The 27,469-nt window shown below is 55.2% G+C and overlaps 2 protein-coding genes across 8 annotated transcripts; one reads left to right on the top strand and one right to left on the bottom strand.

Moving 5' to 3' along the window:
• Positions 1–1,756: 1,756 nt before the first annotated feature.
• On the top strand, positions 1,757–16,709 carry STAC2 (SH3 and cysteine rich domain 2). 6 transcript variants are annotated; one of them, XR_013535916.1, is made up of 11 exons: positions 1,757–2,131; positions 8,929–9,235; positions 9,881–9,978; positions 10,153–10,243; positions 11,994–12,109; positions 12,206–12,278; positions 12,367–12,437; positions 12,808–12,993; positions 13,718–13,769; positions 14,153–14,290; positions 14,862–16,709. XR_013535916.1 is itself a non-coding variant. In XM_035303319.3 (11 exons), the coding sequence occupies exons 1-11, from the start codon at positions 2,042–2,044 to the stop codon at positions 14,964–14,966; spliced, it is 1,236 nt and encodes a 411-aa protein (XP_035159210.1). In that variant the 5' UTR covers positions 1,757–2,041; the 3' UTR covers positions 14,967–16,709. The 6 variants fall into 6 exon arrangements, 4 of the variants coding, with proteins under 4 accessions (XP_035159210.1, XP_035159209.1, XP_078230450.1 ...); XR_013535917.1 differs by having other exon boundaries at positions 14,153–14,213; positions 14,862–15,981; XM_035303319.3 differs by having other exon boundaries at positions 11,997–12,109; positions 12,896–12,993.
• A 5,908-nt stretch (positions 16,710–22,617) lies between these two features.
• On the bottom strand, positions 22,618–26,551 carry RPL19 (ribosomal protein L19). Of its 2 annotated transcripts, none has more exons than XM_078374326.1 (6): positions 26,092–26,551; positions 25,527–25,633; positions 24,451–24,573; positions 23,786–23,906; positions 23,180–23,290; positions 22,618–22,825 (listed from the first exon to the last, which is right to left on the bottom strand). In XM_078374326.1, the coding sequence occupies exons 2-6, from the start codon at positions 25,630–25,632 to the stop codon at positions 22,702–22,704; spliced, it is 585 nt and encodes a 194-aa protein (XP_078230452.1). In that variant the 5' UTR covers position 25,633; positions 26,092–26,551; the 3' UTR covers positions 22,618–22,701. The 2 variants fall into 2 exon arrangements, with proteins under 2 accessions (XP_078230452.1, XP_002748563.1); XM_002748517.7 differs by having other exon boundaries at positions 26,485–26,551.
• Between the last annotated feature and the right edge of the window lie 918 nt (positions 26,552–27,469).

The raw sequence follows: 27,469 nt of genomic DNA, 5'->3' as shown, positions 1-27,469 counted from the left end.
GTGGGGAGGTGTTCACTCCACCCCTCGCCCTCCAGGCTAGCATAAGGGCCTCCCTCAGCACCCCAGGCCCCCCATGTGCCACCCCCCCACAACCTTACCACCTACAGCAGAGGAGGAGGGAGACTTAAACCCAGAAGTCCCTCCACTCACACGAGGAGAGAAGTCAGATCTGCTGGTCAGAGCCAGAAGGGGCAGAAGGAAAGGGGGACCTGGGAAAATGGGTCCCAGATAATCAACATACATTAGAAGAAGCATCTTGGCCAGTGTGGTGGCTCACACCTGTAATCCCAGCACTTTGGGAGGCTGAAGCAGGAGGATCACTTAAGCCTAGGGGTTTAAGACCAGCCTGGGCAACATAAACTCCATCTCTACAAAAAATTTAAAAATTAGCCGGGTGAAGTGGCATGTGCCTGTGGTCCCAGTTGTTTGGGAGAGTTGAGCCCAGGAGGTCCAGGCTGAAGTGAGCTGTGATCAGGCCACTGCACTACAGCCTGGGCAATAGAGCAAGACCCTGTCAAAAAAAAAAAAAAAAAGGAAAAAGAGAAGGAGGAGGAGAAGAAGAAATATCTTGACTGGGCACAGTGGCTCACGCTTGTAATCCCAACAAGCTGGGAGGCCAAAGTGGGAGGATCGCTTGAGCCCACGAGTTGGAGATCATCCTGTGTAACATAGCAAGACTCCATCTCTACCAAAAAATTTTAAAAATTAGCCAGGCATGGTGGTGTATGACTGTGGTCCCAGCAATTAGAGAGGCTGAGGTAGGAGGATCGCTTGAGCCCAGGAGCCTGAGACTGCAGTGAGTTATGATCACACCACTCCAGCCTGGGTGAAAGAGTGAGACCCTGTTTCTAAATAAAAAGTAAAAAATAAATAGAAGGTTATTGTCAGACCAGGTGGAGGGAGGGGCACCTTGGAGGGTGAGGACCTCTTCCCCCACCTCTCGGTATTATCCCCTGATCTAACTCCAGCTGTGGTAGGATCTTCAGGAGGGGAGCGTGTTGTAGTGAAGTTTGGGGACTTTGGGTGTGAGGACTGAGGCCCCATCTCTGCTGAAGTTCAGACACCAAGCCCGGAAAGGGGTAGAATCATCCTGCTTTCCATCACAAGGAGGAATTGTCTGGCCTGACTTTGACGCATACACCATAGTCCAGGTGTGTGTATATTTGGAGAGAGTCTTTTCAGGGCATAGAGGCATCCAATTTTTTTAATGGCACAGATGGGTCCCCATTCTTCCTTCACCAACCTCTGACATCTTTCGATCTTCGCTCTCCAGGAAGTCCTAACTTCGATCTCACTCTCAGCTATCTTGCTGCAGCCCCAACCTATTTCTGTTCACTGCAACCCATCCAGACGCTACTATGATCTCCCCAAGCTTCCCTCAATCTGGTCACGCCCCCCGCATCCCGGGTTTTTCAGTGTGAAACTCCCTCCTTCGCTTCTTTCACCGCCAAGCCCCGCCCCATCGTGTCGAGCCCCCCAAGATTCAGCCTAGCTCGCCCTCCTGGCCACAGCGGCAGCCAATAGCTGAGAGCCCGATTTGCATGGCGGCGAGGGGGAGCGGCGGAGGGCAGGGGGCGGGACCAGGCGACCTCCTAAATCAAAGTTGGGCAGCGAGGACTGGGCGGAGGGGCCACCGGGTGCCGGGCTGGGGCCGGCGGGGGAGGGGAGGGAATGGGGGGCGGGCGCAGAGGACGGCGGAACCGGCCGGACACGGACAGCTCCGTGGCTCCCTCCCTCGGCTCATCCCCGCGGTCCCACTTTCCTCCTCCCTGCGCTCCGAGCAGCATCCTCTGCAGACCCTCGGTCCTCTCGCCCGGGGTGGTCCCGCTCCCGCGGCTCGGCGTGGTCGCCTCCCCTCGCCCGCCACCCCGGCAACTTTCTCCGCCCGCGCCCGCGGGTGGGGGGCTGCCGTGCCGGAGGCCAACTGGGGGCAGCCTCTGGAGAAGGGCTTCAGAGTCCCGGAGACGCCCGCCACCCGCAGCCTGCCCGCGGCCGGCCTGCCGTCGGGTCTCCGCACCTTCTCCGACCCTCCTCCCGAACCATGACCGAGATGAGCGAGAAGGAGAACGAACCGGATGACGCGGCCACCCACAGCCCCCCAGGGACCGTCTCCGCCCTCCAGGAAACCAAGGTAACTTGGGGGGCGCGAGGCCTGTCCCCGCCCCGTGTGTCCCTGGCCCAGGCGCCCTCTTCCCGGCGGGGTCCTCCTGTGGGCCCGGTCGTCCTGGGGTCGCGGTCGCGGGGCCCGCGTGACCACTGAGGCTCCGCGCCACGCTCGGGGGGAGGAGTGGATTGGCGACGAGGGGCCACGAGGAGCCCCAGATCACACCAGCACCGCACGGCCGCGCGCGCCATCGCTACCCTCCGGGGAGGCGGCAACCGGGCTTCGTTGGAGGGATGGGCGCAGGGAGGCCGGAGGGCGCGTGTGGAGCGGCGCGGGCGGGGTGCGTGCCCGGCTGTGCGAGCGAGGCGCACCCTCCCACGGCCGCCGGGTCCCCGTGCCGGGCTCAGTCTGCCCCTCTGCCCTCGCTCGTGTCTCTGAATGTGTCTCTACAACCTGCGTGTCTGTGTCTTGGCGTCTCTCTGTGTGCGTCTCTCCGCGTCTCTCCCCGCGTCTCTGGGTGTTTATCTCCGCGTCTCTGGGTGTCTCTCCCTGCCCCTCCGCAGTCCTGCATTCCCCGCTCCCAGCGGGGTTGGGCTCGGGGACGCGAGGCCGCGGCCGGGGGTGCGCAGCTGCGGAGTCCGCGCGGGGGCCTGCGGCAGCGCGGGCCGTCGGTAGCGGGCGGGGACCCGGGCCTGCGGTTGTGGCTCCAGACCAGAAAGGCAGCCCCACCCCCTACCCCGGGAGCGGGACCAAGCGGTGGGGCGCCGGGGGAGCGGGTAGAAGCGAAAAGAGAAGTCATCGTAATTAATGAATGTCATCATTAACCCTAATTATGGATGATTGTTACTCCTGCGGGAGTCACCATGAATAAATTACTCCCCGCGAAGGCGGGCGGAGCCCAGACTCCTGGCCCTGAACGGGGTGTGGAGAGACCGCCGCTCACACTCAGCACCCCCCTCTTCTAATCCGTCTGCTCCGTTCCCAAGTTCTAGGTTCTGGCGACTGGCCCGCGAGAAGTTTTGTTCTGCGGGAGCAACCTGAGCGGGCCGGGGGATGGGGCGGAAAGGGCTGTGCCAAGGGTGCGCCCTGCCCCCTCCCAGACTTCAGGCCAAGACCTCCTCCCTCTCTCTTCCCCTGGTATTTTGTTCCCATCCTGTTCCTGTTTTCCAGTGGCGAAGGGGGACAGTGAGGACCAGAAATGGTGGGCCTGGGTTCCGGAGGAATCGCTGGCTCCCTAGGCTTCTTCCTACTGTTCCCCTTCCTCCTCCTTCCATCTTGACCACCCCATAGGAGTTGAGGTTAATTCAAGGTCAAGGTCATCAAGGGAGTGACCCTGAGGAGGATCGTGTTTACCCTGTTCCTACGGAGGAGGAGGACATAGGATCAGGGTGGAGTCTGGCAGAGGTACCCCAGGGATATTCTATTGCTTAGAATATTTGTGACAACTTCTGTCAAGCAGACGGTCTGGGAGCTGAACCTCCCCTAAGCTCCAATGCCGCTGACCCCGGTTGCCCTCTAGTCACCCTGGGTAGACATACACAGTCCCCCTGCTTGCCTCCAGGGGCTTGGGGCCTCCCAGGCTCTGCCCGGCTTTCCATACAAAGGCCTGTTCACTCCAGCCCCCTCCCTGGGAGCTCTGGAAGGCGGGCAGGAGCGCGGGGTGGTGCTGCCTCAGCACTCCAGCAGGCTGCCTGCTCAGCTGTGTGTTGGGGAAGGTGAGGGCCTGCAGGTCTGTGCCTCTCCCTCCTCCCAGCCCAGGGACCCTCCAGTGTTGTCACCTCTGGGTCTGAGCTTGGAGATTCAAGGGGTGGGGAGGGCAGAGATTACATACATGAGCCAGCATCACTGATGAGCACTGGCCCCCTCTGTTGTACCTGCCTCACACTGAGCTGGGTGGGCAGCACCCAACCACACTCTCTTCCATCTCCCCACCCACACAGTCTGGAGACAGGAGCTTCTTTGAGCCAGGGTGAGGCCTAGCCCTCTGTGCTAGGTCAGCTGAAGCCCTGGCCCTCCGGCCCTCTCCTACACTTCACTCTTTTGAAGGACTCTGCACTAACACAGACTAGGCTGTGGGTTGGGTTGGGGGTATTCAGCAGGGCAGAGGTGGCAGAGAGAGAATCCAGGACCCCTGCTAGCCTCCTTCCATCCCACACTTCACCCTGGCTCAAAGAATCTCCTGTCTCCAGACTGTGTAGGTGGGGGAGATGGAAGAGAGTGTGTTTGGGTGCTGCCCACCCAGCTCAGTGTGAGGCAGGTACAACAGAGGGGGCCAGTGCACATCAGGTAGTGACGCCAACATTCCAGGCTTATTTATCAGTGTTGGTGCCCCCTGGGAATCACTGGCTGCCTCCTGCTTGCCCCCAGGCAGGATCAGCCCTGCATCTGAGCCACTCAGCAACCCTCCTAGGGAGTCCTCCTCCTCTCTTGGTCTCCATCCCTTCTTACCACATAGGGCCTGCCCATCACCCCCTTTGTTGCCACCCTTGGAAGGACCCCCTCGTGCCAGCTCTGCTCTGAGTCAGCTTGCGCCACATCCACCACCACCCACTGCCAGATGCCTCGTGCCCTTTCAGGAGATGCTGTGGGGATTGAGGAAATAAGGGGCCGCCCAGGATATGGGGAGGTAGGGGGGAAACAGGCCAGGCCCTGTCTCTAGGATGGGGTTCAGAAGAACAGACTTGGTGGTCCAGGCTCCCAGCTGGACAAACTGGGTGCACTGGGAGGAAGAGTGACCAGGAGGGCCCACTTGCCAGGGTACACCGCAGCTTCTCTCCATGCCAGAGAATGGGTCCCAGGGAAGTGAGGGCACCAAAAATATAGTGGGGGGAAGAGATGGGAAAAGGTCCTCTCTGGGAATCAGGAGCCCCAGGAGCAGAAATGCCTGGCCTGGCTGCACCAAAATTCAGTTTGGGTTACCAAGCCAGATGTCTCTGGAGTGGGCAGGCAACAAGCCATTTGGCAGAGATGCCCCAACCCAGACCTGTAGCCTCTGACATCTGCCAGCCACCCCAGGTGGCATGTCATACCTTCTTGCTTCTCCACCCCGCTGGGATCTGGGGCCCACAGCCAAGCAAGAGAGTATCAGCCGGCAGAGTTGGGGCTGCCCTGGTACCCAGGAACATTCTGTTCCAGAGGCCTCTGGAACCCAGCAGAGGTGGCTCTTGGCACCGAGACCAGGGGGTACCAGGAAAGGGCACAGCCTGGAGGGTAGGGAGGCTTGGAACCTCCTGTGAGGATTACTATGAAAATAAGGGCCTGGGGGGTAAGGGGGACATGATTGATGATGTCTTCAAATATTTGAAGGGCTGATGTGTATGAGAGGGAGTAGCCCTTTCTGGAGCCAAGGGAGGAACAAATGCTGATAGGCAAAAATTCCAAGGAGGCAGGTTTCAGCTCTATATAGGGAAGCACTTTCCAGCGATTGCAGCTGCCCAAAGATGGAATGACTGTCCCAAGAGACCGCCTGCTTCCCATCACAAGAGGTGACCAACTCTTGAGAGGGGATGTGGGCAGGGCATTGCAGCGTGAAGAGGTGGGGACTACTCTAGGTGGCCAGTCCTCCAGGTAATCTCTGATTGACCTGGTGGACGAGTTCCTGGCTGAGCGACGGGGCTGAGGGCCCAGGCAGGGCCCAGCGCAGCAGGATGCTTCTGGTGCTTTGGGTTCAGTAGCTGGAGCCACTGGTTCAAGTCCTGGCTCTACTGTTTCCCAGCTGAGGACTCCTGGGCAAGTGATTTAACCGCCATGACCCTTGATTCCTCATCTGAAAAGTGGGACAGTAATTATCACTACCTCCAAGGGCCACATTGGGATGAATGAGATGCTGCATATAGAGTGTTAGTTCAGTTCCAGGGTTTGGACCCTGACAGCCCCTCAGAGATGTAAGTTTCTGGGGATATTTGGACCTAGAGCCTTGTATTGCTTAGAGAGTATCTAGTTTTCCTGGCTGGGAACAGTGGCTCACACTTGTAATCCCAGCATTCTGGGAGGCTGAGGTGGGCGGATCACCTGAGGTTGGAAGTTCCAGACCAGCCCGACCAACATGGAGAAACCCCATCTCTACTAAAAATACAAAATTAGCTGGGCATCATGGTGCACGCCTGTAATCTCAGTTACTCAGGAGGCTGAGGCAGGAGAATCGCTTGAACTGGGAGGCGGAGGTTGCAGTGAGCTGAGTGCGCCACTGCACTCTAACCTAGGCAAGAAGAGTGAAAAAAAGAGAAGAGAATCTTTTAATCTTGGCCGGGCGCGGTGCTCACGCCTATAATCCCAGCACTTTGGGAGGCCGAGGCGGGTGGATCACAAGGTCAAGAGATCGAGACTATCCTGGTCAACAAGGTGAAACCCCATCTCTACTAAAAATACAAAAATTAGCTGGGCATGATGGTGCGCACCTGTAGTCCCAGCTACTTGGGAGGCTGAGGCAGAATTGCTTGAACCCAGAAGGTGAAGGTTGCGGTGAGCCGAGATCCTGCCATTGCACTCACTCCAGTCTGGGAGTCTGAGTAACAACAGGGAAACTCCGTCTCAAAAAAAAAAAAGAGAGAGAATATCTAGTCTTCCCTCTTGGATGTGGAGAAACTGAGGCTCAGAGAGAAGAAGTGAAGTGATTTGCCTTCAGGCTGCAGGTTTAGTGTTGCCCCCAGCCCCAGCACATCTTCCAGCAACCTTGTGTGCTCCATGCCTGAGGTCCCTGGACAGAGCAGTGGATGGTTCACCTGCCTCTTGGCGACCATCTGAGCCCCTAGAGCCACATGCGGCCCTGGCTGGCCCAGAACCTTACATAGGCTGGGTTTTGTGTTCTCATTAATTGTCTCTCCAGCCTTCCACCTCTGCTCCAACACCCAGGCATCTGGGGCCTGGGGCCTTGCTTCTCACAGATACACAAAGAAGCCCACAGTGCTGTCCAGGAAGCTGGGTTTGGAAGGCGCTGAGCACTTCAGTGTGCCAGACACCCCAGGGCTTTGGCCTCCCAGCTGGCACACCAGAGCCTGCCTTTTGCCCAAACATCCCCTCTGTTTCTCTCTCTGTCTTGCTGCCTGCTGGCCTCCTGGAGGCTGGAGGGGCCACCACTTCCATCCCCTTGGCATGGTGGCCAGGCAGACAGCCATGGCACATAGGCTGCCTGGCGTGCCAGCTGGGAAGGCTGGCCAAGTCCCTCTGCCCGGAGCCAGGCTGCTGGCCCCTGTTTCTGTCTCTAGTAGGAAGGAGTGGGCAGGGGTAAGGCGACTCTCAGTGGGAAGGGAGACGGCCAAGGCTCTGGTTAAGAGGCTTCCAGACCTCTCTCTGAGAAGACTCAGTAGGGTGTGTTTAGGTGAGAGGTGGAAATAGCTCTGGCCTCACCACAGAATCGACCCTGCCCTCTAGAATGTGGGATCCATGGAGAGTCCAGCCGCTAGCTTATCATTTGTTTACCAAAGGCCTCTGGCTGAGCACCTACTATGTGGTGAGAGCCTGCATGGGGATGTGAAGCCAGCAACTGTGCCCGTCCCGTCCTTAAGGGCTCAGAGTTTCCTGGGGAGTGAGAAATAAAAAACAGCCACCACCTGATTGTGGCTGTGATGGAAGTTGGGCTGGATGCAGCAGACACCAGAGGAGGGGTTGGGCCACGAAGCAGAATTCCTTCGGAAGAGACTTTCGTTTCGTAGAAGAGAAGGGCCAGTGGAAGCGTATTGGCAGGATAAAGAGGGTACGAGCTGAGTAAGGCAGAGAAGAGGACAAACATGGCAAAAGCTCAGAGGCATAAAAGCATGGAGGAGTTCAAGAATCCTTATTTCTGGGCTACAGGTTGGAAGGACAGGTTTGGCCAAGGTGCAAGGAGAGTCTCATGGCTGGGGTGAGTGCCTTGGACGGCATCCTGAGGAGCCAGGAAGGGTTTTCAGCAGGGTCAGGCATCACCTCCCCAGCAGCTGTACAGAGGGCAGGTGGAGTGGGAGCTGTGGCCTTGAACCAGACTGGGGACATCAGGGCCTGAACTAAGGGCTGTGGAGGTGATGAGCCGCTGGGAGGGGAGGGCTGTTCTGGAGGGAGAATCAGTCCCAAGGATGAGGAGCCAGGATGACCACTCCTCCCACCCCCAGCCTGTTTGAGAACGCAGGTGGATACTATGTTGCTCAGGCTGGCCTCCAACTTCAAGGCTCAAGCCATTCCCTCCTGCCTCAGCCTCTCAGGGTACTGAGATTATAGGCGGGAGCCACTGCACCCACCTATATATATATTTTTTCTAAATTTGAGTAAATGGTACACCCATACAACAAAATACTTTGTAGCCATAAAAAAAGAATGATGAATCTATTTATGTATGGGTATGGAATGATTTCCAGGATTTACTGTTAAGTGAAAGAAAGCAAGCACGGGAAATATAGTATACTACCATTTCTGCCAGGAAAAGTGGTAACTGAACCTCTTAAACTTGTTTCTATCCACTTTCACATCAAAGTCTAGATTTCTTTTGAAAAATTAGAAAACCTGGCAGCACTGGGCTGGCCTTCTAGAGCAGCCTCGGTTGGCTGGAGGAGACCTGCAGCGGCTCCCTGGGGATCCAGTTTGCCGAGGCCCTCACCCCTCCTGACTGCCGCCCGCTCAGCCAGGACTCCTTTCTTCCCGTGGTCACCCACCTGACTCTTGTGGTACCTGAGATTGCGAAGCATCAGCGGGACCTAGGGAGCCTCTATCTTGGTGTTTCGTTTTGCTCAGGCCCTCAGCCCCCACGCTGCTGCTGCTGCTGCTGCTGCTGTCCCAACAGCTAGAGACCCCCTGAAGGGAAGCCCTCCGTGGCCAGCCCCCTCTAAGCTCCCACTCATAGCTCCCTCTTCTCTCAGCTCCAGCGATTCAAGCGCTCTCTCTCCCTCAAGACCATCCTCCGAAGTAAGAGCATGGAGAACTTCTTCCTTCGCTCGGGCTCTGAGCTCAAGTGCCCCACTGAGGTGCTGCTGACGCCCCCAACCCCACTGCCCCCTCCCTCCCCACCACCCCCAGCCTCGAACAGAGGCCTGTCCACCCCCAGCCCCTCGCCATGCCCAGTCCCACGTCCCCTGGCAGCGCTCAAACCAGTGAGGCTGCACAGCTTCCAGGAGCATGTCTTCAAGCGAGCCAGCCCTTGCGAGCTGTGCCATCAGCTCATCGTAGGTAGGTGCCTGGGCGTCGAGGTGGCCACGGGGAGGGGCCAGGGCGGGTGTTGGGGTGTGGGCCCATGGAGCTGCCAGATATTATTGGGTTCTGGCTGTTCAGGGGCCCCAATACTAACTGTGTCTCGCTCTGTCTCCTGGGCTGGAGTGCAGTGACACAATCTTGGCTCACTGCAACCTCCACATCCCAGGCTCACGGGATCCTCCTTCCTCAGGCTCTGGAGTAGCTGGGATTACAGGCACACACTGCCACACCCAGCTAATTTTAAAATTTTTTGTGGAGATGGGGTTTTGCCGTGTTGCTCAGGCTGGTCTCCAATCCCGGGCTCAAGAAATCTATCCACCTCAACCTCCCAAAGTGCTGGGATTACAGGCATGAACCACCGCACCCATCCCTAACTGTGCCGCTTACCCCACGAAGAGAAGGGAGCATGGCCGGGGTCGGGGTGTACCCAGTGTCACTGCCGTGTTTACTGACGACTCTGGCTTCCATGCGCCCTCACACCCTGACTGTGTGAGGGGTAGGTGCGGGGCCTCAAGGTTGGCATGAGGATGCCCAACCCCTGCTCTCTTCATGCCCTAAGGTGTCTCCTTTGCCCTTTGCCCACGGAGGTGTCCTCAATTGCTGAACCCAAATTCTTCCTAGGGAACTCCAAACAGGGCTTGCGATGTAAGACGTGCAAAGTCAGCGTCCACCTCTGGTGCTCTGAGGAGATCTCCCACCAGCAATGCCCAGGCAAGACGGTGAGTGGGGACCCAGGCAGAGATGGCCAGCTGAGTGCTGCCAGGACTGTCACATGGGGAATGAGTACCCCGCAGGGTAGCTCCCTCCTGTGGGGTGGGCTCTGGGCTTGGGAAGGACCAAGTTCTCCATGGGCCATGATCTCCTCACACCCTCTCTGCTCTCTTTCGTCATAGTCCACCTCCTTCCGCCGGAACTTCAGCTCCCCTCTCCTGGTGCATGAGCCACCACCAGCCTGTGCCACAAGCAAAGAGTCCCCACCCACTGGTGAGTGTCCCCTTGGCTGCTGTCCTGCTCCCACTGCGGTGTGATGAGAAATCAACATTCCTGACCAGCCTGGCCAGCATAGCAAAACCCCATCTGTACTAAAAATATAAAAAATTAGCTGGGTGTGGTGGCATGTACCTGTGGTCCCAGCTACTCAGGAGGCTGAGGCAGGAGAGTTGCTTGAACTTGGGAGGCGGAGGTTACAGTGAGCCGAGATGGTGCCACTGCACTCCAGGCTGGGCTACAGAGTGGGACTTCATCTCAAATAAATAAATAAATAAATAAATAAACAAACATTTCTGAGATGGGTACCTGAGTCACGCTGGCACGGCCAGTTCTTGGCTCTCCTACCATTTCCCTTCTCTGGATGCTCCTGTCCTGAATTTGGGGCTCATTCATTCATTCACTCATCATTCCTTCAACAAGCACTTTATTAAGCACATACTAAGTGCCGAGCACAGAGCTGGACTCTGAGACACAGTAGTGAAGAAGGGGGAATTTATGGCCTAGTAAAGGAGATAGGACTGCAATGGACAGTCAGGCAGATCACCATTATACAGTCGATCACCATTAGCCTGAGTGCCTTAAGCGGGAAAGAAGGAATAGAGCATAGAATGTGTGCCGGAAGCCTGGTGTGGTGGCTCATATCTGTGATCCCAGCTACTTGGGAGGCTGAGGTGGGAGGATCGCTTGAGCCCAGGAGTTGGAGTCCAGTCTGGGCAACATGGTGAGACTCTGTCCTTAAACTAAGAGAGAGAGAGAGAGAGAGAGAGAGAGAGAAGCTTGCTGTCTTCATCTGCAAAATCAGGGAAGACTGCCCAGAGATGTGAAGGATGAGGTGTGAGGGGTTCACCCGTTCGGGATCTGGAAAGATGGGTGTGGGGCAGAGGGAAGGCTGAGAAAGGAAGGACAAGGAGTTAAAGAAAGGACATAGTGGGCCGGGTGCAGTGGCTCACGCCTGTAATCTCAGCACTTTGAGAGGCTGAGGTGGGCGGATCACAAGGTCAAGAGATCAAGATCATCTTGGTCAACATGGTGAAACCCCGACTCTATTAAAAATACAAAAATTAGCCGGGCATGGTGGTGGGTGCCTGTAATCCCAGCTACCCAGGAGGCTGAGGCAGAGAATCACTTGAACCCGGGAGGCAGAGATTACAGTGAGCTGAGATCACGCCACTGCACTCCAACCTGGAAGACAGAAGGAGACTCTGTCTCAAAAAAAAAAAAAAAAAAAAAAAAAAAAGGCAAAGTGAGTGGTGGCTGGGACTGAGGGAGGAAGATGGAGCGGTTATAAAGAGGCCATGGGTTCAAGGCCTCAGGGTACATTTTAGCCTTTGGACTTTCTACTAAGGGCAATTTCTGTTCCTACCAAAGCATCTGGTTGCTGTGTGGATTGGCAGGGCTGGAGTGGAAGGAGGGAGACCAGTTGAAAGGCCACGACAGCTGCTGAGACAGTGTGGTAGTGTGAATTAGGCTGGTAGCAGTGGTGATGGAGGGAGGTGTGCTAGGGGTGCGGGGAGGGAGGGCTCTGCGATGGAGTAGCTGTGGGCATCGAGGACAGCCAGGAGTCCAGGATGATCCAGGTTTCTGCGTGAGCACTATGGGAGGACCTGGAGCCATCTCTGGGATGAGGAAGACCTGGGAGGGACAGGTGAGGGGGCAGCTGGGGAGCTCAGCCTGGGGCATGCTGAGCCAGAGCTAGAGGTGCAGGGCTTCAGGGCAGAGCCAGGCCTTGAGGGTGGATATTCAGCAGGGGCCAGTGGGAAGGTGGACCCTGTCTACGAGACCCTGCGCTATGGCACCTCCCTGGCACTGATGAACCGCTCCAGTTTCAGCAGCACCTCTGAGTCCCCGACACGGAGCCTGGTATGGTGGGCAAAAAGGGGGGGGGTCTTTTGGGGAGGGGTGTCTGAACATGACAGTGGGCTCGGGGACTGAATCCTCTCCTCTCTCTGTCCCCAGAGTGAGCGGGATGAGCTGACCGAGGATGGGGAAGGCAGCGTCCGCAGCTCCGAGGAGGGGCCTGGTGACAGTGGTGAGTGGCAGCGGGCACCAGGGGCAGGAATGGGGTACAATGGAGGTGCTCCCTGCTGCCTCTCACCCTTCCCTGCTCCCACCCCTAGCATCTCCAGTATTCACAGCCCCAGCAGAGAGTGAAGGGCCAGGACCAGAGGAGAAGAGCCCTGGACAGCAGGTGAGCCTGTACTGGCACCAGCCCGGAAGGCCAGGGTGGGAAGCGGGTGTCATCTCTTCTTGCCATTGATGCATAGGAGGGCAAGAACATGGTGCATGGGGATTTGCTGCTTCCTCACTTATCCTCAGGGATGGGCAATGCCAGGGTGAGAGGGCATGGGAGGCAGAAGGAGTTACCCTCCCACCCCCATCCCACTGCCCACTGCACTTACTCCTGCTCTTCCAAAGGCAGGCAACTCTAGGGAACAGCAGGCAGAAGGGGGCTCCCCTCTCCAACCTGGCCCAGTGCCCGTTGGGGTGGGTGAGCATAGCACATACGAGGGTCTCACTTCTCCCTGCCTTTGACCCAGGACTCACTGTGTCCCCTACAGCCCCCAGGGTGGCACACTCAGAGCAATTGGAGAGTGGGGGGAGTGAGGGTGCTGCTTTCCCGTCACCGACCCAGAGATTCTCCCGCAGCCCCCCAAAGCCCCTCTGCGGAAGGATGTGGGGCCCATGTACTCCTACGTCGCACTCTACAAGTTTCTGCCCCAGGAGAACAATGATCTGGCTCTGCAGTAAGTCCCCTTGGTGACTGGCACTGCTGAGCAGCTCTGCGCTCCCAGACCTTGGGGCACAGTGTGAGGGGGGCCTTCAAGAACCTTCTTGCATGCTTGAGGCTAGTGAGCCCAGACAAGAGCCAGAGCTGCCCAGGGTCTAAGAGTGATTCATGCTAGGGTCATGTCTCCTGCCCTCTGCCTGGGCTGTCCCAGCAAGTGCCTGCTGCACCTGTAGTCACACAGTGTCCTCTGAGGGCATCAAGAATCTTTTCCCAGTGGGGCGTGGTGGCTCATGCCTGTAATCCCAGCACTTTGGGAATCTGAGGCTGGGAGATAACTTGAGGTCAGGAGTTCAAGACCAGCCTGGCTTGTTTTTCATAATGATTAAAAAAAAAAAAAAAAGACCAGCCTGGCCAACATGTGAAAACTTAAAACCCCATCTCTACTAAAAATACAAAAATTAGCTGGGCATGGTGGCAGGTGCCTGTAATCCCAGTTACTTGGGAGGCTGAGGCAGGAGAATCACTTGAACCCAGGAGGTGGAGGTTGCAGTGAGCCAAGATCACATCACTGCACTCCAGCCTGGGTGACAGAGCGAGACTCTGTCTAAAAAACAACAACAACAACAAAAAGGAATCCTCTCTCCTAGCTGAGGACTGCAGGGTCCCAGGTGCCCAGGGACTGCTAGGATGGGGACGGGCAGGACTCCCTGCTCCTTATGCTAACCTAGCTGTGTCCCCAGGCCTGGAGATCGGATCATGCTGGTGGATGACTCTAATGAGGACTGGTGGAAGGTGACTCGGCAGGGTGGGGAGTGGAGGGACCCTGGTAGGCACCCCAGCAGCCCCCACCCTCGATGGGCACTGCCCCCACCTTCTCACCAGGCCCCAAAGACAACCTCTCCTCCAACCACTGGTCCTAGCCAAAACGAAGACCAACCCTTGGGATGTCCTCTCCATTTTGACTCTCCTTGCCTCAGCCTTGTCCCTCTGCTTACCTCATGCCCTTCCCGGCCCAGAAGCCACCTGGCTGGGGGCTGGAATACCTGGAATACGGAGAGCCCCAGATCTGGAGGATAATGGCATTGGCACTGAGTGGGAGCCGGGTCTAGAGAAAGCAGTGGTGGGTAGGAGGGGTGGGGTGTGGCTCAGGTGCTCATTGCCAACCTCGTCCCCAGGGCAAGATCGGCGACCGGATTGGCTTCTTCCCAGCTAATTTTGTGCAGCGGGTGAGGCCAGGTGAGAATGTTTGGCGCTGCTGCCAGCCCTTCTCCGGGAACAAGGAACAGGGTTACATGAGCCTTAAGGAGAACCAGGTGAGTGCCTGAGGCCCAGCCTGGGGCCCTGCAGTCGAGGCAGGGAGTCAGCCTCTGGGGTGGAGACAAATGTCAGCGGGAGGCTGATCCTGGCAGCTGGGGGGAAAACAGGTTAGAAGGAAGGGGATTCAGGCCCTCCTGCCAGCCCCTGTTGGAGAATTTGGGCTCGTGACTAATAGAGACAGGAGACTGAGTGACATTACAGGCAGCTTGGGTTAGGGCAGGAGCACTAGATTCAGAGTCTAAAGCTCAGGTTTGAATGCTAGCTCTGGCCTTTTGTGTAACATGAGACAAGTCCTTTTCCCTTGTAACCTCCTCTGTGATGGGGGTGGGGCGGGGCAGTATGGCGGCTGATCTCCAAGGTCAGCCCTGAAGCGCTGCTGATGTCCTGGTCTCACTGCTGAGGCCTCTACCCTCGTGAAATCTGCTCCCATCACTCCAGCGAAGGGCTTGATCCACATCTGACACTGGTCCCATCATCCCCTGAAGGGGTCCCCTGTGGGCCATGGGCAGGACTGAGGGCAGGGCTGCCAGCCATGCCAGGCCTCAGCTCCGTGTCTCTCTGGCTTAGATATGTGTGGGCATGGGAAGAAGCAAGGATGCTGATGGTTTCATCCGTGTCAGCAGCGGCAAGAAGCGAGGCCTGGTGCCAGTCGACGCCCTGACCGAGATCTGAGAGGAGCCAAGGGAACCCAGATGCCAACCTTGCCTGGCCCTTGCTTCTGGCCAGGGAGGGGATGAGGCCCCCTTGTCCACTCTATGCTCTTCCTCCCCCTGTCTCTCTCCTAGGTGCCTTAGGAGCACTAGGAGACTGTGCTTAGGAGCCGCTGTAATGAGGAATATTTCATTTCTTGGGTGGGGTGCCCTGAATGGTACATCCTCTGGGACTTGGTGGGGATGGGGTGGGGCAGGAGGGAATGAGGAAGCTACAGGTAGGTCCACCCAGCACCCAGGCACCCCAGTCCACTTGCTGGGCTGAGTCCAGCCCCGGGGAGGGTTCTGGGGAATTTATTTGCTGCTTCTTCTAGACTTCCCCTACCCACACTGCCTGTGCATGCCTGGCACACCCCTCTCCCCACAGAGCCTCTGCTTGGGTCTGTGTTTGTTTGACCATGCATCTGCTCCTTTGCAAGTGGGGCCTTGGGAGCAGGCCTTTTTTTGTCCTCAGCCCTCCACCGTGGGTGGGGAGGGGACCCAGGGCCATAGGAGGGTCCTGAGTCCACCTTCTGGTCTTCCCCTCTGTCACTCAGTCAATTCTCAGGAAAGTTGTGCAGGAATCTCTCCCATTACTTGAAACATGGGCTGAAAAACGAGGGGAAGCTGAGGTCCCTGGAAGGTGTGACAAATCAGAGACTGTCCTTTCAAGTAGAACACTCAAGAGCTGGCCGGGTGTGGAGGCTCATGCCTGTAATCTCAGCACTTTGGGAGGCCAAGATGGGCGGGTCACCTGAGGTCAGGAGTTCAAGACCAGCCTGGCCAACATGGTGAAACCCCATCTCTACTAAAAATACAAAAATTAGCCAGGCATGATTGGGGGTGCCCAGCTACTTGGGAGGCTCGGGCGGGAGAACTGCTTGAACCTGAGAGGTGGAGGTTGCAGTGAGCTGAGGAGGCTCTGTTGCACCACTGCCCTCCAGCTTGGGCGACAGATCCAGACTCCATCTCAAAAAAAGAAAGGAAAAAAAAGAAAACCCAAGAGCTGCCTGGACATGGAAACTCAGTTGAGAACAAAACCCTGGCCTGTGCTTGGTCAAAACAACCCCATTTCACTGTCAGGACCTCCAGTCACACAGGAACCACCCACCAGGGGAGCCTGTGACTTGACTGTCAGTTCCCATCCCAGGCTTTCCTGCCTGCCCCAGGAGTCCAACCCTCTGGGCTGACCTTTCTCCCGTGTCTCTCCAGGCTCTGCAGGGGATGGGCAGATACTCCAGGAGCCCTTTTGCTGGCTATATCTGCTCCCTTGTCCTGGACACAGAACCCTGGGGAAAAGACTGGGTGGAAGACAGATAAGGAAGGTGGAATGTTCTGTTTGGCCTCCAGGAAAGGGGGTGGGTGGGCACACACGGAGAGGACCCCTCCCTTGCAGGCTGCTTTTCTCTGGTGCCAACCTCCCTCCCCCAAGCTCAGACCCTCTTCTATGCCGATTGTGCCCACCCATGCCACCCCCATTCTGGGCACAGTTACACCCTCCCATGCAGTGGGAGAGACACAGATCCTCCTACCCAAAGGCCCCTGCCCCACTTCTCCCCCGCAAAGTGGGGGTTCAAGCCACACTGCCCTGTTTGCTGCCATGAGGCCCCCCCAGCAATATCCCAGGGGTGGGCCCAATGCCCACTGTACATGAGGCTGCATGATGGGTCTGCTGGGTTCTTGCCGAGCCCCAGATCGCTAATTAAATGTTTCTTGTCCCATTCCATCTGCTCTGTGTCTCACTGGGACAGAGGAAGGAAAGGGGCAGGGAGGTGGGGAGTGGGGGCTGGGGATGCCGAGAGGGGCAAGGTTGAGAGCTGAAGGATTCCTCCGTCTCTGAAAGGAGGGGTGCTGGGCAGGCGGCAACATGGCAGGGGTCCCAGGCTTCATCCCCTTCCTCCAGCGGCCCGAGGAGGGTGAGGTCTGGGGAGAGCCTAAAGGGGATCTGAGAAAAGGGGTAGGAGGTGTGGGGACGCTGGAAGGAAACGGGGTGGGGCTGCGGTCACTTTCCGGCTCCGCGTGCACCTGAGTGTCGCAGGGAGTGGACACGCACCTGCGCTCCAGGGCCGTCGGCACCGGTCTTGCCTACCCAGAGGTGCCTTCCGAGACCGGGAGTGCCGGCGGTCTGGAGGGGCTCGGTACTCGCCCGAGGTCAGCCTCGTCCCCGCAGTCCCCCAAGCCCGAGACAGAAACGCTGGCGGCGGGGACAGTCGCGGCCCGTGGGGCCCCAGGATGACTCGGTGGCGCCCATCATCGGAGCCAGGCACGGAGGGGCCGCACCCCTCCTGCCGCCGCGCCCGCCGCCCACCGCTCTGGCAGAGCTGCCTCCTTTCCCTCGCCTGCCCAGCGGCGTCATCGCCACGGCGAGCTTGTCCTGTGCTATTTATAGGTGGAGGGGAGCGGGGCGCGAAGGAGAGGCGGGCTGCGGAGGTGCCGGGGCATTGCTGCCGAGATGCGGGGGGTGGGCTGCCTTTCCTGATGAGCGCCCCCTCCTCCGCCGGTTCCGGTTTCCAGCCCCCGCCCCCTGAGCAAGGTAGGCCAGGTGGGCCCAGACCTTGGGTCCCCTCCTTGAGTTTTCTTTGGGTCTCTTGCACGGAGAAGACCCTGGAGGTTGGGGGTCGGGGAGCCAGGAAAGGAGGGTGGCCCTCCCCCTTCCAGGAAGAAGGGGTCACAAGCCCAGTATGAAGGCTTAGAGAGAGGCAACTCATAAATAGGCACCTACTGTGCCGGAGGAACGGTGCCAGGAACTTGATGTTACTTAATCCTCTCCAGGATTCAGTGAGCCGAGTCGGGTGTCCTCCTCTCACAGGGGAAGAACTGAGGCACAGCCAGGTTAGGTAGTTTATCCCAGGCCACACGGATTATCCAGCTCAACCCTCCCTCTTTATACAGAGGAAACTGAGGCCTGGCGTGGGCTAATGACTTGTGCAAGGGCAGGGTCACCCAGCAAATTAGTGATCAAGCCAGGCTTGGAAACTGCCTTTTCCTTCTCAGCTTAGCTCTTTCCCTCCTGGACCTGGTTTCTTCAATGCCTTAGACCAACAAGATGGACACAGACACCCTGAGGCACTGGGCCAGAGGCTCCAGGGACTGAGAACCAGAGAGCCTCGCAGCCAAGTGAGGTGTCTGCCAGCAGCCTGCAGCTGGCCTGGATGCCCACTCCCCCCAGCCTATTTGCTGCACTGCTGAACACAGCAGCTTTTTTCGGGTGGCTGAACCCCCTGGAGCATGCTCACACCTAGGGCCTGGGAACAGCTGGTGCCACATTGTAGCCTTTGCCCTCTTCTGTGCTCACTCTGGGGGTGGACGGAACAGCAACACAATTGGCCTGGGGCAAAAGATGTCTAGGAAGCCACTGGTGATGCCATCCCACTATTTGGCTCTGTTGTCTCTGATCCATATGTGACCTTCATTCCCCGCCACTACCTGCAGGCTGAGCTTCACCTGGCATGTACTGTGTGGGATGAAGAAGGTTCCCTGGACTTCAGGGAGGTGCAGAAAGAGGACTGAGTCTGGAGAGATGGATGCTGGAGGTGGGGGAAAGACAGAGTGAGCCCCTCTGTGCAACCGCATCCATTTTGCTAGCACTGCTTCCTTTGGCCCCTTCAACCTTCTTCATCCCCATTCTTGCCCCCTGCCCACCTAGTGCCTGAGCAGGTGGGGGCACTTGCTGAGGAGTGCAGGAAGGCAGCCTCGGCCTCCCTGTGCTTTTCAGGAAGCCAGCCTAGGTTAGCCCTGTTGTAGCCTCCGAGGCAGCACTGGAAGGAGGCCGGGCCCCGTACCCCCTTCTCCAGCTCAAGGCCCTGCAGTAACAGCTGTGCTCAGTGGCTCTGCTGCACCCCAATCTGAATCACACCCTCCCACGTTGGGAGACTGCAGCTCGGGAATCAGTCAGGCGCCAGTGTTCGTGCAACACCGAGGTTCTGCTCGCCCCACTTGTGTCTGCCACCAGCCTGTGCCAACCTAGCTCCCCACCCCCAGCCTGTTTGCTGCACTGCTGAGCACAGCAGAAGAGTCAGTCACTGGCTCTTCTGGGTCTCCGTTTCCTCCTCTGGAAAATCAAGGGTTGGGTTTGCTCAGGGATTCTTTATGTGGTGAGGGAGTGGGTCATGAGCTCCTTGAAAGGGTGTGGAATTATATGATAGAGACACTTACATGCTCTTGAAAGAGAAAGCACATCTTTTTTTACAATTTTTTTTTTTTTTTGAGACAGAGTCTCGCTCTGATGCCCAGGCTGGAGTGCAGTGGCTCGATCTCAGCTCACTGCAACCCCTGCCTCTTGGGTTGAAGTGATTTTCCTGCCTCAGCCTCCCAAGTAGCTGGGGATTACAGGTGTGTGCTACCACACCCTGCTAATTTTTGTATTTTTAGTAGAGACGGGGTATCACCACGTTGGCCAGGCTGGTCTCAAACTACTGACCTCAAATGATCCACCAGCCTCACTCAGCCTCCCATAGTGCTGGGATTACAGGCGTGAGTCACCATGCCCAGCCCACAAATTAGTTTTTCTATTTTTGTTTTAGAGACAGGGTCTCATTATGTTGCCCAGGGTGATGCAGTGTGTATTCACAGGTAACTGTCATAGCTCACTGCAGCTCCAGACTCCTGGGCTCAAGCAGCCCTCCCCACTCAGCCTCCAGAGTGGATTACAGGCTTGCAGCAATGTGCCCAGCAGGATACATCTTTTCTTTTTCCTTTCTTTGTGAGGAAACATCTTTTAGTCAGATTTTCTCAAGGCTACAGGACCTGGAAAAGATCCAGCAGTACTTTAGGACTTCTTTCTGCTTGGGATTCCTGTGGGAGTGGGTCCCTTCTAGGCACTGGCTTGGGAAGGGGTTGGAGGCCCACGGTGGAAAGAAGTGAACTCCAGGTCTGGGGTGAGGTTCAGAAAGTGGGGAAACCCAAGGTCTTCCAAGAGGTAGGTTCCTACAACTTCATAACTCATCTCTTTCCTCCACCCCCCAAAACAGAACCAGAAAAGCAACTCCAGTGAGGCAGCAGCTGCCACCTGCATTGACCTGTGAGTGAGCAGCACCATCTCCTGGTCCAGGGTGGAAACCAGCTTCTGTGCTGCAGGCTCTGGAATCCCGGGAGGGTGTCATATTGGGTTACCTCATTCTTCTGCCTTTTTTTTTTTGAGACGGAGTCTAGCTCTGTCGCCCAGGCTGGAGCGCAGTGGTTCAATCTCAGCTCACTGCAACCTCTGCTTCCCAGGTTCAAGTGATCCTCCTGCCTCAGCCTCCTGAATAGCTAAAACTACAGGTGCGTGCCACCACACCTGGCTAATTTTTGTATTTTTAGTAGAGATGGGGTTTCACTCTGTTGGCCAGGAAGATCTCAATTTCCTGAATTTGTGATCCACCTGCCTCGGCCTCCCAAAGTATTAGGATTACAGATGTGAGCCACCTCCCCCGGTCCTTCCTGTCATTTCTTTTTCTTTTTTTGGTTGGTGGTGGGTGGGCAGGGTCTTGCTCTGTCATTCAGGCTGGAGTACAGTGGTGCAACCTTGGCTCACTGCAGCTTTGACCTTTCAGGTTTCAGGTGATCCTCCCACCTCAGCCTCCGAGTACCTGGGACTACAGGGGCACACCCCGCCATTCCTGGCTAATTTTTGTATTTTTTGTAGAGACAGGTTTTCGCCATGTTGCCCAGGCTAGTCTCAAACTCCTGGGCACAAGAAGTTCTCCTGCTTGGCCTCTGAAAGTGGTAGCATTATAGGCGTGAGCCACCACACCCAGCTTCTCCTTCCTGTCATCTAGGAGGGGGGTAGGTGGTCTCCAATATCCCTCCTCCTCTGGGCCAGGCCTGGGAAGCAGGTGTCCCACACACCAAGCTGGGAGCTTGGCCAAGACCCTTTCTTTTTTTTGAGATGGAGTCTGGCTGTCGCCCAGGCTAGAGTGCAGTGGTGTGATCCTGGCTCATGCAACCCCCACCTCCCAGGTTCTAGTGATTCTCTGCCTCAGCCTCCTGGGTAGCTGGGATTACAGGTACCTGCCACCACACCCAGCTAAATTTTGTATTTTTAGTAGACATGGGGTTTCACCATGTTGGCCAGCTTGGTCTTGAACTCCTGAACTTGTGACCTACCCGCCTCAGCCTGGGAAGTGCTGGGATTACAGGCATGAGTCATTGTGCCCTGCTAGGCCTCAGCTTCCCCACTTCAAAGGGCAAGAGCTAATAGGTAAAACACACACTGCTGCTCCAGTGGCAAGGGAGATCCAGAATTCAGTGCCTTCTCATCCCAGGCTCTGATGCATATGATGGGGAAGTCTTCAGGACTTTGAGATGCGGTCTTGCTCTACTGCCAGGCTGGAGTGCCATGGCACGATCTTGGCTCACTGCAACCTCTACTTCCTGGGTTCAACCGATTCTCTTGTCTCAGCCTCCCGAGTAGCTAGGATTACAGGTGCCTGCCACCGTGCCCAGCCAATTTTTCTTTTTTAGTAGAGGTGGGGTTTTGCCACATTGGCCAGGCTGGTCTTGAACTCCTAACCTCAGGTGATCCACCTGCTTCAGCCTCCCAAAGTGCTAGGATTACAAGTGTGAGCCACTGTGCCCGGCTTCCTCGGGACATATTCTAAAGTGTGGGAATCCCTGCTTTCTGCTACCCACCTCCCTATCCTGCCCCAAACAGGATGACACCAGAGGAAGAGCTAGGAGGGGCTGCTGGCCCTGACACCACAGCCAGCCTCCCATTCCCACTCAGGTCTTGCCCTTTCCCATTGGCCTAGTGCATCCCCTGAAGGGTGCCAACTGGTCACCCCAACAGAAGAGCTCCTTAGAAAAGGGGTAGGGGGCTGGGTGGAGTGGCTCACACCTATAATCCCAGCACCTTGGGAGGCGAGTGGATCACCTGTTAGTTCAAGACCAGGCTGGCTAATAAGGTGGAACCTTGTTTCTAGTAAAAACTACAAAAGTTAGCCAGGTGTGGTGGTACATGCTGGTAATCCCAGCTACTTGAGAGGCTGAGACAGGAAAATCACAATTGCACCACTGCACTCCAGCCTGGGTGACAGAACGACTCCATCTAAGTTTCAACCATATCTCAATAAAGCTGTTTTATTGACAGCACAGGCAGTAACCAGTAAGTAGTTGAAGCTCAGGTCCCAGTTGCAACCCCTACTCATCAGCTGAGAAGCGTAAGGATGCTAAGTGCTTCCTATAGCTTTTGTAAAGAATGTGATTAACTGACATCACAACTGACTTCTGGTCCCAACCAACACTTAACTTTTTAGGTGCCACACGTGCTGTGAAGGGTAGTTTGAAGCACAGTATTTTGGAGACTTGGATAGAAGCCATTCCTTCTCTTCCCTACACCCCACTAAAACAAGGTAAAACACTCACTGAGCAGAATCCTGGCACTTTGGGAGGCCAAGGCAGGTGATCAACTAGGGTCAGGAGTTCAAGACCAGCCTGGCCAACATAGTAAAGTAAAACCCTGTTTCTATTAAAAATACATAAATTAGCTGGGTGTGGTGGTACGAGCCTGTAATCCTAGCTACTCAGGAGGCTAAGGCAGGAGAATCTCTTAAACCAAGGTCCCACCATTGCACTCAAGCCTGGGTGACAGAGAGAGACTGCCTAAAAAAAGAAAAAAAAGACTGGGTAGCCAAAAACCTTGCAAGCAGCAGGGAGGCAAGCAGATAAAGGCTCGTTTTATTTTAATGGCTGATCTATGTAATCACGGAGACCAGTATGTACAGACAAAGGGGGAGCTTTTATTTCTTGGTCTCTTCCTCCTTGGACAAAGTTTTGATGATCTCCTCCTTTTTGGCCTGGAGGCGCTCTTCACGGCGCTTTCGTGCTTCCTTGGTCTTAGACCTGCGGGCCTCAGCCTGGTCACTGGTCAGAGAAGAGAAAAGATGGGTCAGTTTGGGAAGAGATGAGATGCTGGGGAGATAAAGACACATTCCCAGACCTCTCCTTTTGAGCCTAGGTAGCCTCAGGAATGAGTTGTTGGGACCACAAAGGGCTCCTACTTCAACTAAACCTCTATAGTCCCTACGAGAACAGGAGGGGTGGGTGTGTACAGGACAGGAGTTACACCTCTAACGGAACAGCTGTATTCCTATGACAGACTGTGAGCAAGTCAAGACTTAGGCATCGGCACATTTTAAGTATCTAAGAACAACTCTCAAAATAAAGGTCAAAGAACTTTCCCCTAAGACTGTAATGCCAATTCCCGAAAAAACTTACGCCAGGAGCTTCTTGCGGGCCTTGTCTGCCTTCAGCTTGTGGATGTGTTCCATGAGAATCCGCTTGTTTTTGAACACATTCCCCTTCACCTTCAGGTACAGGCTGTGATACCTGCAGGGTACATGGAATGAAGAGATGCTGGTCAGTGATGGATCAGGGGCTGCCTTGTGGGCTGTTCCTCCACCCAAGATCACTAAGCTTATACATTCCTTTCCTTTCTCCTATCGTTGCACGAATTACTTCCCAAACCATGACTTTTTTTTCAGGCGGATCACTTGAGGCTGGGACTGTGAGACCAGCCTGGCCAACATGGTGAAACCCCATCTCTACTAAATATACAAAAATTAGCCAGGTGTGGTGGTACATGTCTGTAATCCCAGCTACTCGGGAGGGTGAGGCAGAATCGCTTAAACCTGGAAAGCAGAGGTTGTAGTGAGCCAAGATTGTACCATTATATTCCAGCCTGGGAGAAAGAAAGAGACAGACTGACTCCAAAACAAAAAAACCAACAAAAAAGCTCCCTACCAAGGGCCAGTAAGACAGTGTCCGTGAAAGAACAAGCCATCAAAGCAGCAAATGGGTACTGGGCCCGAGAGGGCGGCTTACATGTGGCGATCAATTTTCTTAGATTCCCGGTATCTTCTGAGCAGCCGGCGCAGAATCCTCATTCTCCTCATCCACGTGACCTTCTCTGGCATTCGGGCATTGGCTGTACCCTTACGCTTACCTGTGGAGAAGATGAGTTAGGAATGGGCCACTGTCTGTAATACAGAAATGAATATAGTTTCAGGGTCCTTAACTCATTTAATCCTCACCACCTCATTTTAATTAGCATTAATTCCATTTTCCAATGATGATCCCAACTACTCAGCTCCGTCATTTACTCAATTTTAAAGGAAGCACAGACATGGCAGTAATTCCCCATTCACTTCATACAGAATGTGGGTTTAACAGGCAGTGCACCAAAACAGCATAGCCCGTTGTAAGGAGCTTCCCTCAATCATTCTGACACTAGAAAGTAATTTTAGATTTACACAGACAACATTCTCAAGGACCCAGCAGAATCCTTGGCATAGTATAGGTAGGGACTTAGTGAATGTGACCTCCTACCAGCAATACTCTCAATTCCAACACCAGCACCAACTTTCTGATTTGCACACAGGCAGAAAACACATCAAATATCAAGGAGTAGGAAATGAACTCAAGATGAGACAGAGTGCAAAGATCTTGAATATATTTCAGTGTAGACACCAGCACCCATGATTTCTTACCTATGCCCATGTGCCTGCCCTTCCGGCGGGCCAAGGTGTTTTTCCGGCAGCGAGCCCGGGAATGGACCGTCACAGGCTTTCGGATGATCAGCCCATCTTTGATCAGCTTCCGGATCTGCTGACCTGAAAGGAGAGGCACTGCTCACATTCTTGGCTCCATGGTCTCAAAAAGGATAGAAATACTGCAACTTGTTTATTTCTTGCCTCCGAAAACCAAACAAAATCTCTATCTTTTCTTTTTCCTTCACAAACAGAAGTTGTGAGAGATACTGTGTCTTTCAGTCTCCCTATGTTGCCCAGGCCCATCTTGAATTCCTGAGCTCACGATCCTCCTGCCTTAGCTTCCCAAGTAGCTAAGATTACAGATGCCTGCCACCATGCCTGGCCTTTTCTACTTTTTAAGTATATTACAGCACACTCAAAAGAAAGAGCCTGATACAATGACTCCTCCATTTCATACATCCCCTGAATAATGAGCTTTCCTAGGTTTGTAAAGTCAACACAGGCTAGGTTGTGTGGTGGCTCACGCCTGTAATCCCAGCACTTTGGGAGGCTGAGGCGGGCATTACCACCTGAGGTCAGCACTTTGAGACCAGCCTGGCCAACATGGTGAAACCCGATCTCTACTAAAGATACAAAAACTAGTCAGGTGTGGTGTCATGCGCCTTAGTCCCAGCTACATGGTGGGTGAGGCAGGAGAATCGCTTAAACCTGGGTGTGAATGCTTGGACCCGGCTGCAGTGAGCTGAGATCTTACCAGTGCACTCCAGGCCGGGTGACAGATTGAGACTCTGTCTCAAAAATAAATAAATAAAGAGTAAATTAGCTAGGCGTCGTGGTGCACACCTGTAATCCCAGCTACTCGTAGAAGGCTGAGGCAAGAGAAATCATTTGAGCCTGGGAGTGGGGTGGGGGTTGCAATGGTAAGATGGCACCACTTAACTCCAGCCTGAGCAAAGAGGGAGACTATCTCAAAAAAAAAAAAAAAAAAAAAGGGCAACAAAATTGTGTTATCATTTATCTGATGCAGGACAAGGGAAGGAGATAGGGTGAAGAGGCAAATCCCAGGTACTCACGCGAGTTAGCATTGGCGATTTCATTGGTCTCATTCGGATCCAACCAGACCTTCTTCTTGCCACAGCGGAGGACACTAGAGGCGAGCCTCTTCTGAAGCCTGAGCATACTGGACGCACAGAAAACATTACTAGACCCTGAAAGCCAATCCTGGGCAAGAATGAACGTTCCCCAAGACCCACCCTTTGCCACCCACACCACAGCTTCGAACTCAGACTCTCCCCTAAATCATCTTTAAGGCTCTGGGCTGTGCAGCTGGCCCTCCTGGGTTTAGACTTTGAAACCCAAGCTATGCCTTTACCTCCCTGAGCCTCATGTTTGCATTTCTCTCCTCTGGAAAGTCAGGCCAGGGATTTATTGGAATGAACAGGGGGCTTACGATATTTCTGGTACTCAGCATTTGAAGAATATTCGAGGTGAGTAGACTTGATTTCTAGTCTAGAAACGCAGGCAAGTTACTCTGCTTTCTGGGCTCATTTCCTCGTTTTATCACAGTAACAAGCCACGTTGAGCCATTCATAGAGATTTCCTTTATGAGTGGCCAAAGGAATGGAAAGCGTCCATCACCTCACTCAGCAGTCGAAGGCCTGGTGCCTACGCCAGGCTTGCCCTACGTCACGTGAAAGCAGACATCTGCTTGGCTCTGGTTGTGCCCAGCAAAAAAGGGTCCACGGCTCGGTCCAGTTCGCTGCCTTTGTTCTGCCCGCGTGGGTCGACCCGACACGTGTGCGGCGTGGCGCCTGCCGGGGCAGCCTTTCCGGGTCTCAGCGGCTGCGACGCTCCCCGCTCCCCCCACTCCGGAGGCCTGGGACGAATGTGCGCCGGCCTACCCCAAACTCCGAGACCAGCCGCTTTAGGGCGGCCTCCAATCTCATCTCCCCTAACCCCGGCTGCGGTCCCAAGCCCGACCATCCCCTGCCGGAACGCGTCATCGTCGGCGGGAGACCCACGGGCCCTTACCTCATGGCTGCGGCAGCAGCAGCGAAAGGAAGGAGCTCGCTTGGGCCTGGCTCCTCCCATTATCTGCAAAGGGGAGAGCCCAAACCCCGCTCCAATTTCGTCTGTATTCCTGTCCGGTTCTTTCATCTTCCGCCACCCCAAACTCACTCATAGCCTCCACAAAGACCTGGAATGATAAACGTCTAATATAGGAAATCGGATTTAAACTTAAAAACATAGAAAGTGTACCCCTTCCGTAGGGAAAGTGGTATAGTCCTACTTCCTACTAGACATGCGCAGCAAAGGCACCCGATCACGTGATTATTTGTAACCGGAAGTGAGTTGGATTGCGCAGGCGGAGTGAGAGAGATTTTGCTAGAGGCCTGGTGTTTGTGGGCGTTCAGGGGGTTGCGGATGCGTGTTTTATTGGCGGGAAAAAAATCAGTTAAGAAGCGAGAGAGAATAATGACAGCAGATATCAGACAAAGGCGATCTCTCATTCACTCTCGTAGTAGATTGAAAGCCCCTGGAGTGCAGAATAGATCACTGAAAGATGTTAGTTTTTACGCCACTGCGGGTCTTTAATCTCTTGGTGCCTCAATTTCCTCCTCTGTAAAGTGGACCTAATCCCAATATTTCTGTCATCCAGTTGTGAAAATTACTTGAGGTAACGTTTGCAGTTAGCAAAGGAAGGCATTAAGATAGCCGACTCTTGGAGGGTGGGAACCAGTCTCATTTGGCTCACAACTGTACTGTGGCAGACATGGATCTTCGATCGAACACACCTGAGAAATACTGCATTGGTTGCATGGACGAATGATTGCAGAAAAAAAAAAAGAAAAAAAGGGCTGGGCTCGGTGGCTCATGCCTGTAATCCCAGCATTTTGGGAGGCCAAGGTGGGCGGATCACTTGAAATCAGGAGTTCGAGACCAGCCTGGCCAACAAGGTGAAACCCCGTCTCTACTAAAAATACAAAAATTAGACGGGCGTGGCGGCGGGCGCCTG

This window comes from Callithrix jacchus, chromosome 5 (assembly GCF_049354715.1).
Source record: "Callithrix jacchus isolate 240 chromosome 5, calJac240_pri, whole genome shotgun sequence".
Lineage (NCBI taxonomy): Eukaryota > Metazoa > Chordata > Mammalia > Primates > Cebidae > Callithrix > Callithrix jacchus.
Note: the sequence above shows the minus strand (reverse complement) of the source record. Positions and strands in the feature narration are given on the sequence as shown.

Coding starts and splice junctions, on each gene's coding strand:
- STAC2 (XM_035303318.3), top strand. CDS start 2,042: ATGACCGAGATGAGCGAGAAGGAGAACGAACCGGATGACGCGGCCACC. Junction 9,236..9,880: donor GTGCCATCAGCTCATCGTAG/GTAGGTGCCTGG, acceptor AATTCTTCCTAG/GGAACTCCAAACAGGGCTTG. Junction 12,994..13,717: donor AACAATGATCTGGCTCTGCA/GTAAGTCCCCTT, acceptor CTGTGTCCCCAG/GCCTGGAGATCGGATCATGC.
- RPL19 (XM_002748517.7), bottom strand. Junction 24,574..25,526: donor AATCGCCAATGCTAACTCGC/GTGAGTACCTGG, acceptor CTCTCCTTTCAG/GTCAGCAGATCCGGAAGCTG. Junction 22,826..23,179: donor GCCCGCAAGAAGCTCCTGGC/GTAAGTTTTTTC, acceptor TTCTCTGACCAG/TGACCAGGCTGAGGCCCGCA.